This window comes from Microcaecilia unicolor, chromosome 8, assembly GCF_901765095.1.
Source record: "Microcaecilia unicolor chromosome 8, aMicUni1.1, whole genome shotgun sequence".
Lineage (NCBI taxonomy): Eukaryota > Metazoa > Chordata > Amphibia > Gymnophiona > Siphonopidae > Microcaecilia > Microcaecilia unicolor.
Genome location: NC_044038.1, coordinates 223,348,808 through 223,363,385, shown reverse-complemented (window position 1 = coordinate 223,363,385; position 14,578 = coordinate 223,348,808). Strand labels below are relative to the sequence as shown.

Here is a 14,578-nt window from a genome sequence, read left to right as displayed (position 1 = left end):
CCTCCCCACCCTGCTGCCCCCCCTTTGATCCCCTTGCTCTATCCACATATCCTCATATAAATCGCCTCACTCTCCCTGCATTCCACCCACAGCCCTCACTCTTGTTCCCCCTATCCCTCATTTATTCTAACTCATGATCCTATCCTAGCCTGCAAGCCAAGACATTATTATCGTGTGCACTTCAGGCTGCATCTTCCTCTTCTGCTGCACAAACCGGTTGTATCATGCTTTGAACTATTCAGGACGCCACAGCACTGTGTAATTCAAAGGGCTGGACAAAGGGTCTGAGCAGCACCCACCACCCTGCCACGGTCATCCCCTTCACAACCCGAGATAAGCATGAAAGGGTTGAAAGGAGGAAGAAAATGATAGCTGTCATTTCCATCACTGCAGCCACTCTGCCCCCAGTCTCTGCTGCACCACCTCAATCCTGTTTCTTCTAGCTGCCCTTTGGCCCCACCGTCAAGAGCAACTGACAATGCCCTCACCGCTGCCCTCTTACTGTCAAGACCGGTGTCACACGAACTACTGCAGACTGGCTGACATCCAAAAGCTCTTCAAAGGATCTTTAGCCAGCACTGACCACCAATGAAAGAGGTGAAAAAATCCCAGACTAACCAGTGGGCCTCAGATCTAAAACTGCTTTTCTATATACTATTTATTTATTCAAAAAAAAATTCTAAGACCTACCATCCACAACTTTCTTCCAATATCAATCACACAATAAACTATGGAAGTTAATGTGAAATTGAACTAGAATTAGTCTTTTTTGTGGGTTTTATATGGGAAGTGGGTGTGACTGATCTAGCATATTTCAACTCAAGTCTCACGTTTTATTACCACTTATGAAACTGGTTCTATTAAGTTTAGTTTTTTTTTTAATTGCTAATTCTATTTTCATTTTATTTAAGCATTTAGCACCTTTTTCCAATTTGAGTTCCATTCAAGCATAGGAGGTTTAATTAACTGTAGTTTGATTTACAGTCTGACTTTTTCCTAAAAAAAAAAAAAAAAATTGTATCTCAGTTTATATTTGAGCCTTCCCTCTCCCCCCCCCCCCCCCCCAAGGTGTCCCACATCTCTCCCCTTTCCCCCTCCATGGGACTGTCTTTTTGTGTCTGGTGTACAGCGCTGCGTATGCCTTGTAGCGCTATAGAAATGATAAATAGTAGTAGTAGTGTCCAGCATTTCTCCCCTTACATCCCTCTCCCACGTCAGCTGACAACACAAAAAAACATCACAGTCATCTGTGCATGCTGAAGGCCTACCAACTCCTGCCCTCCTGTTTCATAGGGGGCGGGAGATGGCAGGCCTTAAGCATGCACAGATGTTCAAGGCCTCACACCAACCAACTGAAATGTTTTTTTGTGTCAGCTGACCTGGGAGAGGGAAGTAAGGTGAGAAATGCTGGAATATAACCCTTGGTTTATTTTCAAGTGAAGTTTCCCCCTTTTCTAGGGGGAAAAATTGTTATCTTGGTTTATATTCGAATATATAAAATACTTAGAATATTTGTTTCTGTAAATGTCTTTCATTGGTTATTCCAGGAAGGCAGTGCATACATTAAAAAGATTACTTTTTGACTTGTATTTTTTTCTATTACAGAATAATTTCAAGGGCTACTAGCCAATATAAAGGCACAACCTAAGCAATGATCAACAGTTTTATAGACCACTGCTAATCTAATAACCTATCTGTGCCTACTTACTCTGAGGCCTGGATGGGTGCGCAGTCCACCGAGGTGCAGGACGGACAGGAGCAATAGGATTAGGAGTGTAGAAAGCTCTACTTTGTGGCTTCAAAAAAGAAAATATCTGCATTACTTTCAAAAAAATACAACTTTTTTAACTGGCAAGAAGAAATTCAAAGGGGAGGGGGGGTATACATGTTTAAGCCCTTTGGAGAGAGGGTAGGTAGAAGCACACAGCATGGATGAATCCAGGCAGAAATGACTCCCAGCCCTTCTGGTCTAGTGGCTGAGGATTTAATTTAAGTAGACATATCCCATTTCTACCCCAAAGGGCTTAATGTGGATTATAATAAAACTTGTAACCTGTGTTAAACCCTTTGGTTAAAGGCTCATTAAATGGCTTACTACAAAAGCAATATAAACATCGAAAATAAAATACACTACAACATTTTTTTTTTTAAATAGAAACTGGTTACTGCTTCCTGGTTACATGGTGCTCTCTTAGCACAGCGACAGAAGAAAAGGCATTAAGAAGCCTCTGCACCCCAAAAGTTCTCCATGCATGTATCATCTGCAGTCAGAACACACCCCCAGATGATGCACAAGAGTAAAATCCACCATCAATGTGTTTTTGCAACTGTTTAAAAACATAAAAAGCATGCATGCAGATTTTTTTTTTTGGAGGGGGGGGATATGAAAGTAGTGCTCGTCACAAACACCAAAAAAAAAAAATTATGTTATGTTACACTTTGTTTCTATTCCGCAACATCCTATCAAGGTCTATGTGGATTACACATCAACAAGAGATTGGACACAATAAATCCAAGAATTAACAAAGGTAAATAATTAATATCCTCCACAACTGGAACAGACATTTCTTACTCAACCAAGTTTTAAGGTAATTGCGGAAAGTCAAATAATTGGTAACAACACAAATATAGATTGGCAGTGAATTCCACATCATTACAGCATGGTAACAGATTAACGAATTAAACATCTTTCGAGATTTAGCCCAGCATTTTACAGGACCAGGACACTGTACCAGTGACTTCACAGTGAGAATCCTGAAAGGTAACTTTAAAACCATACAAGAACGTAAGACCTTTGAAGTCAGAATGATTGAATATTTTAACACCCAACAGAAAGGACTTAACAAGGATCTGGGGTTCCTAGCCCATTATAAACCATAAAGCTGTATGTCTCTGTTGATCACCCTCCCCTCACCTATCCACACCCATCCTGTTAGAATATCAATGATATGCTTTGATGTCCCCATGCATACCTCCTACCCACCCCATCCTCCCACCCTGTCAGACTGTCATAGTAATGCTTGAATGTTTTCACTTATATACACTGTCAGCTAGCACATTTGCTTATTTCCGATCTGACGAAGAAGGGCAACCTTCGAAAGCTAATCAAGAAATGTATTAAGTTATGTCCAATAAAAAAGGTATCTTATTTTCTTTTCCATGTTTTATTTTGTTTGATTTCTATAGATTCTACATGGAATGTTGCTATTCCATGTAGAAGTCTGCCCTTGTAGATCAGCAATGTGGCCGCGCAGGCTTCTGCTTCTGTGAGTCTGACGTCCTGCACGTACGTGCAGGACGTCAGACTCACAGAAACAGAAGCCTGCGCAGCCTTCTACATGGAATGTTGCTAGTGGAATAGCAACATTCCATGTAGAATCTCCAATAGTAGCAACATTCCATGTAGAATCTCCAATGGTATCTATTTTACTGTCATAGTAATGCTTGAATGTTTTCACTTATATACACTGTCAGCTAGCACATTTGCTTATTTCCGATCTGACGAAGAAGGGCAACCTTCGAAAGCTAATCAAGAAATGTATTAAGTTATGTCCAATAAAAAAAGGTATCATCTTATTTTCTTTTCCATGTTTTATTTTGTTTGATTTCTATTGATAACCTTAAGAGTGGACTAACACGGCTACCATACTCCTCTACTTGAGATTCAGCCCCCAACCATCAGAAGGAAGTAACAGCATCTGATTACGAGTTTTAAAGCCCAAATAGTAGCAAAATGAAAATCTACCTGTGGAACAGCAGGCAAAAAGTAGCCGGAGGGCTGCTGGAATGAGCCAAGAAGAGGAGCGGGCAACGCTCTCATAGTGGCCACCCTCTGCATATATTGGTTGGTCAAAATCGCCTTCCTTTCTTCTTTCCGCTGAGCAAGAGCAACATAGAGCGGCTTTGTACTCACAATTCGTCCATTCATTTCAGTGACGGCCTTTGTAGCCTCTTCTGGGGAGGAAAAACACACAAAGCCAAACCCTTTGCTGTGTCCACTTTCTGTCATCACCTAAAATTAAATTGAAACGATACGAGTGTGGAGCATGCAAGGGAAAAAGCAGCCAGTACCTGAACCTTAAGGCAGCAACACCAGCAAGCTCGCCCTGAACACAACTAATCCCAAATAGTAACATAGTAGATGACGGCAGAAAAAGACCTGCACGGTCCATCCAGTCTGCCCAACAAGATAACTCATATGTGCTACTTTTTGTGTATACCTTACTTTGATTTGTACCTGTCCTCTTCAGGGCACAGACCGTATAAGTCTGCCCAGCACTATCCCCGCCTCCCAACCACCAGCCCCGCCTCCCACCACCGGTTCTCGCACAGACCGTATAAGTCTGCCCAGCACTATCCCCGCCTCCCAACCACCAGTCCCGCCTCCCACCACCGGCTCTGGCACAGACCGTATAAGTCTGCCCAGCACTATCCCTGCCTCCCACCACTGGCTCTGGCACAGACCGTATAAGTCTGCCCAGCACTATCCCCGCCTCCCAACCACCAGCCCCGCCTCCCAACCACCGGTTCTGGCACAGACCGTACAAGTCTGCCCAGCACTATCCCCGCCTCCCAACCACCAGCCCCGCCTCCCAACCACCGGTTCTGGCACAGACCGTACAAGTCTGCCCAGCACTATCCCCGCCTCCCAACCACCAGCCCCGCCTCCCACCACCGGCTCTGGCACAGACCGTATAAGTCTGCCCAGCACTATCCCCGCCTCCGAACCACCAGCCCCGTCTCCCATCACCAGCTCTGGCACAGACCATATAAGTCTGCTCAGCACTATCCCCACCTCCCAACCACCAGCCCCACCTCTCACCACCGGCTCTGGCACAGACCGTATAAGTCTGCCTAGCACTATCCCCGCCTCCCAACCACCCGCCCCACCTCCCACCACTGGCTCTGGCACAGACCGTATAGGTCTACCCAGCACTATCCCCGCCTCCCAACCACCAGGTGTTGGAGGTCAAAATAACCCTTTTATTTTACATAACCATCTTAAGGACACTAAAATGCACACAGAGGTTGTTGTTGCCATGTAGACTAACAAATTCCTTGGGGCATGAGCCACTTCATTTAATTTATTATAAAACATTTATAGTTCCCTTTTACCGTGAAGTTCAAGATGGATTCCAAAAGTGCATAGTAAAGATACAATACATTCTTAGGCAAAATAAATTAATTGATGTGTGCATAACATCCTCCTGCAGTAATACACTAGAATACACAAAGTAAGGGAACTACAGCCAGTGCCGGAAGGACTTTTACAGCCTGTGTCCTGCAAATGGCAAAAGACAGGTGTGACTTAGGGAACTAAGGCCAATGCCAGACTTCTATGGTCTGTGTCTCACAAATAGCAAAAGACAGATGAAGATCAAATCTGTGTATTGTATATCACTTTATCATGCTACAAGTGAGCGTGCTCTGCTTCTCAAGGGGGGAGGGAAAACATCTTAATGTTGAAATTAGCAAGTTAAATAATATTAGCAATACGTCTGGTTATAAAATATTGTCCTAAGACTGCATCGCATTTAACTACCTATATGTGGTTGGAATGACGGCAAATTGCCAACCAATGTGAGCATGAATGACTATGACCCGCACAGAGTGGTGGGTGCAGCTTTGCCTTTGTTGGGCAGGCTGGATGGACTGTATGGGTCTTCATCTGTCATCATTTACCATGTTAGTGTGTAAATAAATAAGCAAACAAGAACAGCGTAGTTAATGAAGTCAACATGGAATAACCATGCTTTAAGGGAGTGCCAGAACTGTCCATAAGCTGCCATTGTATGCAGTTCTTTGAGCAAGGAACTTCACAATTTGGGACCCTTTCCCTGAATAATTTTTGTTCGTAATTTCATGCAAATGGAATTGCTTTTCAGCCAGCAGGACTGACTGGGCTACAATTTCCGAATGCAACTGACATGGAACATACAGAAATACAAATGAGCTCAAATAATCCAGTGCCAGACCACGAAAGATCTTACAAAATCTTAAACAGGACTCATACCCACATAGGAAACCACTGCAGAGGGACCAATTAGGGTGTCACCCTGTCCTGTTTAAACCCATGTTTTGGATTTCCCAAGATCTTGCTCTAATTTGATCGAAAAACCAATACATTTCTGCCAAGCACAGTTTTAGATCAGAGCTATTTATCCAAAAATCCATTTACTGGACTACTTATTCAGGAAAAAAAAAAAATAAAAATCATTGCAATCCTCAGGCCCCGATCCATTATATAGAAACACTAGTATAGAAGGCCCGTTTCGGTAGGCAGTGAAACGGGCGCTAGCAAGGTTTACACGATATTGTGTGTGTGTGTGAGAGTGAGACAGAGGGATTTGAAGAGTGTGTCTGTGTGTGTCTGATGGAGCATCTGTGTTTGTGTCTGAGAGATACAGAGAGTGTGTGTGGTGAAGTGATTTCCATGACCCTCTCCTTTCCTTGCTCAGTTCGTATGTTTGTGTTGCTGGCCCCACCCCCGATTTCCATGACCCTCTCCTTCCCTTGCTCTCCGGTATGTCTGTGTTGCAAGCCCCGCCCCCGAAGCCAAGTTCAATTATTTGTAGACAGCGTGGTAGCACAGCAATTCGTTCGCTTTAGTTGTTTCGTTTTGAGGCAGACGGGTTAAGACAGATTACCTGCAGTTCCACATGAGCTCTTGGTGAAGCGGTTGCTAAGGGGCGTGGCTAATTGGTGACGAAGTACCTGAAACACAGCTCTGTAGACAGCCAGCTGGCTTTGGCTGTTGTCTCTGCAGCTGCTCCTCCTCTCCCCTGTGACGTCGCTGCACTCCTCCGGGGTTTTCCTGCAGGGGCAGTGACGTACAGGGGAGAGTAGGAGAGCCTGCAGAGACAACAGCCAATGCCAGCTCGCTGTCTACGGAGCTGTGTTTCAGGTTTTATAATTTTATTTTGTTTTTGCCTTTTTGTACAGGCCGCTGCTGCTCAACAGGAGAAGCAGCAGCGGCCGGTCAGCGTTAGTATTGGTGGCTGCGGGCGGTGAGGGGTTTGATGTGCCCGAGGGTGGGTAGGGGCTTGGTTGATGTGCCGGGGGGGGGGGGGGAGGGTCTTCTGTGATGCACCTGCACAGAGGGGCTTTGCTGTTGCGCCGAGGGGGGGGGGGCTCTGTGAGGTGATTTGTAGGCAGGGAGAGGAGTAGGGAAACTCCTCCCCCTGCCTGGCTTGTAGTGTTGTAGATGCCCCGCCTTCGCATCAAATGTGATGATGTCGTGGACGGAGCGATGTGATTGGTTGAGTGCCATTGCTCCGCCCTCGACGTCATGACGTTAGACGCAAGGGTGGGGCATACACATGGGCGAATTTTGGGTTTCACCACCATGCATTTAGAATGTTGGGACTTGTGGAGGCTTCATGGAACATTGGAGGTGCGTTTTATATAGAGAGATGTCTATTATCTGAAAATTGACTTCATATGATCCCATTATCCAAAGCTTTCTGAGAGAATTCCCATTAGTCGAAATGGCTTTGACCCTTGACCATTTGAGATTAAACAAGCAGAGTACAGTTTAACAGTTCCAAGCTGAGAATGCAGGAAAAACAAATGAACAGTTTGTAGTTCAAAGCTGACCCATTCTCCACCAGATTCTGTTCTCACAAAATCCGTTGGATCTCTCTCACCTTTGCACTTGTAATGGTACCATAAGGAGAAAATTCCCGTCTCAGTTTATCATCATCTATACCATCATCCAAATTTTTCACATACAGGTTTACACCCTGCAAATAGACAAGATGGCCTTAAAATCTGGTTATTCAAACAGTTTTTCAATAGTACAAGTTAAGTCAAGGTCAGTTTGTTGTTTAAATAATGCTAATGAGTCTCTGGTTTTGTTTAGTTAACCAGAAAATTGTGCTATTTACCATCCATTCCTTGTGTACTCAGTTGTCAGTGTATTTTTATATTGTTTTTGCAGGGTTTTTTTTTATTATGATTGTAAACTGCCACTAAATTTATTGTGACAAAACAGTGGGGTTTTAAGCCTATAAAACTGCCTTAATTCTTGAAGTGCTTTTCTCCTGTTGGCCAGCAGGTGGTGTTTACTTAAAGCTGTTACAGAATAATGACTGGTTTTTTTTTTTAGTCTGGCACAGATAGGAAGTAAGATGCAATACACTTTTGAAACCTTGTTGTTCTGGGCTCTGATTGGCCCAGGAGCTCAGATCATATGTAGCCAGGAAGGAGAGAGACAAAGATCTCTTTGCTGAGGCCCTGTGAACAGTTATATGTTCCTGATCTTCCCAGGCACTATTCAAGTAATGACTAAATGTTTAGATAGTTATAAACTTATCTGTTATTGTTTGCTAAATTGCAACTTTTCTGTTCCTTGTTCTAATTTTTCATGACAATAAACACTTTTAGTTTATTACCTCTGCTTGTGTGGATTGACTAAGAATCCTGATGGTTTGTGTGTGGGTCTGTGGGTGCTTTCTAGGAGCTGATAGACCACTGGGAGAGTGGCGTTAAGTAACCTAGGAATCACTGGGGATAATTTAGCGGGAGAGTCACCCAGTTAGGACCCAGTCGGTGGGAGGAGGGTGCTGGTGTAGAGCACGAGCAGCAGGTGCAGGCAAACCTGAGCTGTGCTGGGGATAGATCCTAAGTGGCCAGGTGGGTGGCTAGGCGTTTCGTGACATAGGCTCTGCCTCATCAACTGAAATCTATCCAATTTTTATTTGGGTATTTTGGGCCAGCTAGGGGGGCGGTAAAGGAATGGAATGACCAATAATACAACCCCTAGTATACCAGGGCGGAGCAGGTGTGCTGCTGTTCGTTCTGCCGATCCCCTGCCCCCTCGGATATCAACTTCCTGTTCCGGAGCAGGTAACCAGCAGAACAGACAGCTACACACCTGCTCCATGCACCCCCCTTCCTCCGAGGTGGCAACCAAAGTAGCTTTGCTGCTGAACACAACACAAAAAAGGTAAAAAGGTAATTCTGTAAGGAGACAACAAAAACATACCCAATTTGGACCCTATTTTATAAAGAAAAATAGGCGTCTACTTTTCTTAATGGAGCAATAGCAGAAGGGGCCAAAAACTCACCCACACTTTAGGTGCAATCATTTACCCCAGTCACAGAGCTGGTGTAAATGACCACACCTAGACGGCAAAAGCACATGCCCACCCATGAAGTACACACCATCACACCTCGGTACGTACATAGGCATTTACGTGAACGCATACATGTGTAAAATAACTAGAATACCAGCATTTATGTGCGGTTCTTGCCACCAAAAACCTAGAAATTTCTCATAGAAGATCTGTACCATACTCATACCTTATTAAGGTCAAAAATAAAGGCTGGAATTATTATTATTAATACCTTTGATATACTGCAGTTTACATATTATAGTAGACTGTTGTTTTTTTTTGGTACATGCTAAAACAACGAACACACAAAACCTTTTCAAGGCCAAATCGTGACTAGTAGAACGGACTTAAAGTTCCCCAGGGCTTCTCATCTTACACATCTCCCTCCCTTTTTACCTATCCTATCCTTGTCTACCTTCCCTATCCCAATTCATATATTCTTGGGCATTGCTGCCAATGTGTCTGTCACAGTTTATATTACTCCTCTCACATGTCCTTAGTAATGCTTTTTACTATCTAAGCAGATATGCTTATCACGGTTTATAATGTTCTTCTGTAATGCTTTTTACTATGTAAGCCGCACTGAACCAGCTGTATGTGGGGAAAGCGCGGGGTACAAATGTAATAAATAAATAAATAAAATAGTCCTAGCCACTAGCAATCTCATTCATGCTCCCCATTTCTGCTTCTCGCAGATTTTTATTAAGCAGAAAAGCATCTTCTCTCTTAAACAGATAAGACTGGTTCACCAGAAGACATAAAAGAAAAAAAAACATCCTTAAAAAATCCTCCTTTGAGAGGGAAGGAGTGTGTTTTGGTAGCAATGGCAAAGATTACTACCTGGTATTTGCTTATTCTGTCCTGTTTCATTTGTTCAAACTTGCGCTTCAGCTCACTCTGGCGTTCTATCTTCTTCTGTGCTCGGCCAACATAAACTACTCGGCCATTTATTTCTTTGCCATTCATTTCCGCTACAGCCTATAGGAAAATGAGCGCCTAACATTAGGTTTATAATTCTTACAGTACTACTGGTCCTAAATGCAATGTCATCTTCATGAAAATTCAGTCTTAACAGCCAGAGCTTTCCTTGCCTCCCTCCTTCCCAAGCCTTCTTCCCTCTCGTCACTTTTCCAGCATCCCCCACCCATTTCCTGATCTATTTTTTTTATGCATTACCGTTTCCCTTTGTTACTTGTTCAGTTCTCTACCCCCTTCAGGTTCCTTGTAAAGCAGGGATCCTCAAGGTACACAACCCAACCTGGTTTTCAGGATTTTCACAATGAATATGTATTAGATTTGCATTCATTACTTCCACTGCATACAAATAGATGTCACACATACATAATATATATGTATGTATAGGTTGGGTTGTGAAACTTGAGGACTGGATTTGAGGAGCCTTGTTGTACAGCTTCTCAATGCCGCCAATGTTCCTTTTCCAACCCGCCCTCACTAGCCAAGAAGCACATGGTGTTAGAGATCAGCAGCCCAGGAGGACCAACACAAGCAAGGTAGATAAGTAGACAGGGCAGTGCCCATACTACAGCGATAAGAAGGGAGAACAGGAAGGTTCTACCCAGCTGCTCTTTCCTTTTCTTCTTGGCTGGACAGGGGTGCAAGTAGCACTGCATACCAGCCCAGTCGGTACCCTGTGGCTGTAAACCCTCTCAGATAAACTTTAAAATTCTAACACCTCCACACCCCTGGCTTTTTTTTTTTTTTTTTTTTGGGGGGGGGGGGAGAGTTAGGAGAAAGAATGTGGCCCATATCAACATCATCATTGTTGGGTTTTCTGGTATTAAAATCAAGCCACAAAGTTCACAACTATGTAATAGTTTGTTCCATTCTCACAACTCACAGCCACAAAACAAACCAATCGCATGCCGAGTCCCAAAAACAGGCTAACATCTTGCACAGAGAAAACAAATATCCACCCAGATGCTCACTCAAAATTAAACTCTACAGCTTAGCCCCATCGCAATAAGTCAAAATTACAGGAGCTGCTAGAAAGAAAATAAAATGGTGCATGTTGATATCAGCCCTGAGCAAATTTTGTTCCATTAATTACAGCGGAGCAGTTGGCCATTAAGTCTGTTCTTTGTATGCTCGTACAATCCTGCTCCATGACGCCAAATGCATGCACACAGGAGGAGTGGGAAGTTTCTTGCCTGCTGTGCTTCACCATGATTTTCGAAGTTGACAAATCCAAAGCCCCTGGAATGACCAGTTTCATCCATCATCACCTTCACGCTCATCGTTTTCCCTGAAACATTGCAAAAGTTATTTTCCTTAAAGGCTCCTACACAGATTCTCATTTTATGGTCAGTAAACAGCAGGTGACATTCTTTCTAGCAAGAAAAACAAAAACCACACACACCACAGCTGTGACAATCTTTCAAGAGTCAAAATTCGCTTCCTCCTTTCAAAGCCTAGAATTAAACGCTGACCTTTACTGTTGCGTCATCTACATGAAACAACTTGATAATCCCATGACGTTATTCAGAATAAAAGCAAAGAATTACCATTTGCTACTTAGTCAAAAAGACAGAGGCCCAGATGCATCAACAAAACGTAAAAGAACAGAAAACATAAAAGTAACGTAGTAAACTTACCGATTTAGAAAAAACAATGGATGCTCTAAAAAAAAAAAAACAACACGCAAATGTTCGGCGCGGTTTTCAAAAGTTGGATGCATGAAAGTATCGGTAATCTGGTGAAATCCCCGCTAGCGCTGTAGGAAATGTATGCGCACAATATTCATTCAAGAAACACACGGTATCACCGTGGATAGTTGTATGCATGTCACATCATAGACGTGCGTCCAGGGCGTCTAAGTGTCTAGGACAAGGTATCCTATGAAGCTGAAAGAAGGGAAGATTATGAAGATGAGAGAGTGCTAGAAGCCCTGGAACAGCTGTAAGAGCCAAGACGGTGGCAGAAATCAAGCACTCATAAAATGGATGCAACAAGACCTTGAGAAAGAACGAGCCATAGATTAAATATGCCCAGTGACAGCATCATAGGCTGGCACAACTATCTACAACACGTCAACAACGTGGTCCCTTTCTACCAGCACCTTCCATGTTTTCATTTCCAGTGGCAATTCATTCAGGAGTCACCTTAGGTTTGCTTAAACCTGAGGTTATGGCACTGCCATACAGTTTTTAATGCCTTCAAAACATTCAAAGAAGAAATGCTACACTTGTCAACCCGAGGGCGGGGGGGGGGGGGGGGGGGGGGGGGGGGGGGAGGGGGATTAGTGAAAGTCATTCCTTCATAGCCTTTTCAGATATTAAAATAACCTTAAAAGTTACCTTAAAACAAAACAAAATCAAATCACATACACACACACTAACTTTACACAAGTTACTATCTTTAGCGAATGCTACATACCTGTAGAAGGTATTCTCCGAGGACAGCAGGCTGATTGTTCTCACTGATGGGTGACGTCCACGGCAGCCCCTCCAATCGGAAACTTCACTAGCAAAGTCCTTTGCTAGCCCTCGCGCGCCCGCGCGCACCGCGCATGCGCGGCCGTCTTCCCGCCCGAAACCGGCTCGAGCCGGCCAGTCCAGTATGTAGCAAGACAATACAAGGGAAGACACAACTCCAAAGGGGAGGCGGGCGGGTTTGTGAGAACAATCAGCCTGCTGTCCTCGGAGAATACCTTCTACAGGTATGTAGCATTCGCTTTCTCCGAGGACAAGCAGGCTGCTTGTTCTCACTGATGGGGTATCCCTAGCCCCCAGGCTCACTCAAAACAACAACATTGGTCAATTGGGCCTCGCAACGGCGAGGACATAAATGAGATTGACCTAAAAAATTTACCAACTAACTGAGAGTGTAGCCTGGAACAGAACAAACAGGGCCCTCGGGGGGTGGAGTTGGATCCTAAAGCCCAAACAGGTTCTGAAGAACTGACTGCCCGAACCGACTGTCACGTCGGGTATCCTGCTGCAGGCAGTAATGAGATGTGAATGTGTGGACAGATGACCACGTCGCAGCTTTGCAAATTTCCTCCATGGTGGCTGACTTCAAGTGGGCTACCGACGCAGCCATGGCTCTAACATTATGAGCCGTGACATGACCCTCAAGAGCCAGCCCAGCCTGGGCGTAAGTGAAGGAAATGCAATCTGCTAGCCAATTGGATATGGTGCGTTTCCCTACAGCCACTCCCCTCTTGTTGGGATCAAAAGAAACAAACAATTGGGCGGACTGTCTGTGGGGCTGTGTCCGCTCCAGATAGAAGGCCAATGCTCTCTTGCAGTCCAATGTGTGCAGCTGATGTTCAGCAGGGCAGGAATGAGGACGGGGAAAGAATGTTGGCAAGACAATTGACTGGTTCAGATGGAACTCCGACACAACCTTTGGCAGAAACTTAGGGTGAGTGCGGAGGACTACTCTGTTGTGATGAAATTTGGTGTAAGGGGCCTGGGCTACCAGGGCCTGAAGCTCACTGACTCTACGAGCCGAGGTAACTGCCACCAAGAAAATGACCTTCCAGGTCAAGTACTTCGGATGGCAGGAATTCAGTGGCTCGAAAGGAGGTTTCATCAGCTGGGTGAGAACGACATTGAGATCCCATGACACTGTAGGAGGCTTGACAGGGGGCTTTGACAAAAGCAAACCTCTCATGAAGCGAACAACTAAAGGCTGTCCTGAGATCGGCTTACCTTCCACTTGGTAATGGTATGCACTGATTGCACTAAGGTGAACCCTTACGGAGTTGGTCTTCAGACCAGACTCAGACAAGTGGAGAAGGTATTCAAGCAGGGTCTGTGTAGGACAAGAGCGAGGATCTAGGGCCTTGCTGTCACACCAGACGGCAAACCTCCTCCAATGAAAGTAGTAACTTCTCTTAGTGGAGTCTTTCCTGGAAGCAAGCAAGATGCGGGAGACACCCTCTGGCAGACCCAAAGAGGCAAAGTCTACGCCCTCAACATCCAGGCCGTGAGAGCCAGGGACTGGAGGTTGGGATGCAGAAGAGCCCCTTCGTCCTGCGTGATGAGGGTCGGAAAACACTCCAATCTCCACGGTTCTTCGGAGGATAACTCCAGAAGAAGAGGGAACCAGATCTGACGCGGCCAAAAGGGAGCAATCAGAATCATGGTGCCTCGGTCTTGCTTGAGTTTCAACAAAGTCTTCCCCACCAGAGGAATGGGAGGATAAGCATACAGCAGACCTTCCCCCCAATCCAGGAGGAAGGCATCCGACGCCAGTCTGCCGTGGGCCTGAAGCCTGGAACAGAACTGAGGGACCTTGTGGTTCACTTGAGATGCGAAGAGATCCACCAGGGGGGTGCCCCACGCCTGGAAGATCTGTCGCACCACACGGGAATTGAGCGACCACTCGTGAGGTTGCATAATCCTGCTCAACCTGTCGGCCAGACTGTTGTTTACCGCCTGCCAGATATGTGGCTTGGAGCACCATGCCTTGACGGCGAGCCCAGAGCCACATGCTGA

The 14,578-nt window shown here is 44.9% G+C and overlaps 1 protein-coding gene across 4 annotated transcripts in view; it reads right to left on the bottom strand.

Annotated features, from left to right (window-relative positions):
• Positions 1 to 14,578, bottom strand: part of PABPC1L (poly(A) binding protein cytoplasmic 1 like) — a 65,275-nt gene that overhangs the window by 15,285 nt on the left and 35,412 nt on the right. For 3 of the 4 annotated variants that reach the window (XM_030212941.1, XM_030212942.1, XM_030212943.1), the window contains exons 6-10: positions 11,285 to 11,379; positions 9,957 to 10,094; positions 7,647 to 7,742; positions 3,746 to 4,012; positions 1,709 to 1,796 (exon numbers count right to left, since the gene is read on the bottom strand). In XM_030212941.1, coding sequence (XP_030068801.1) covers positions 1,709 to 1,796; positions 3,746 to 4,012; positions 7,647 to 7,742; positions 9,957 to 10,094; positions 11,285 to 11,379 — 684 coding nt within the window. Of the gene's footprint in view, positions 1 to 921; positions 997 to 1,708; positions 1,797 to 3,745; positions 4,013 to 7,646; positions 7,743 to 9,956; positions 10,095 to 11,284; positions 11,380 to 14,578 lie in introns of all 4 variants that reach the window. The other variant, XM_030212944.1, reaches the window with a different exon arrangement.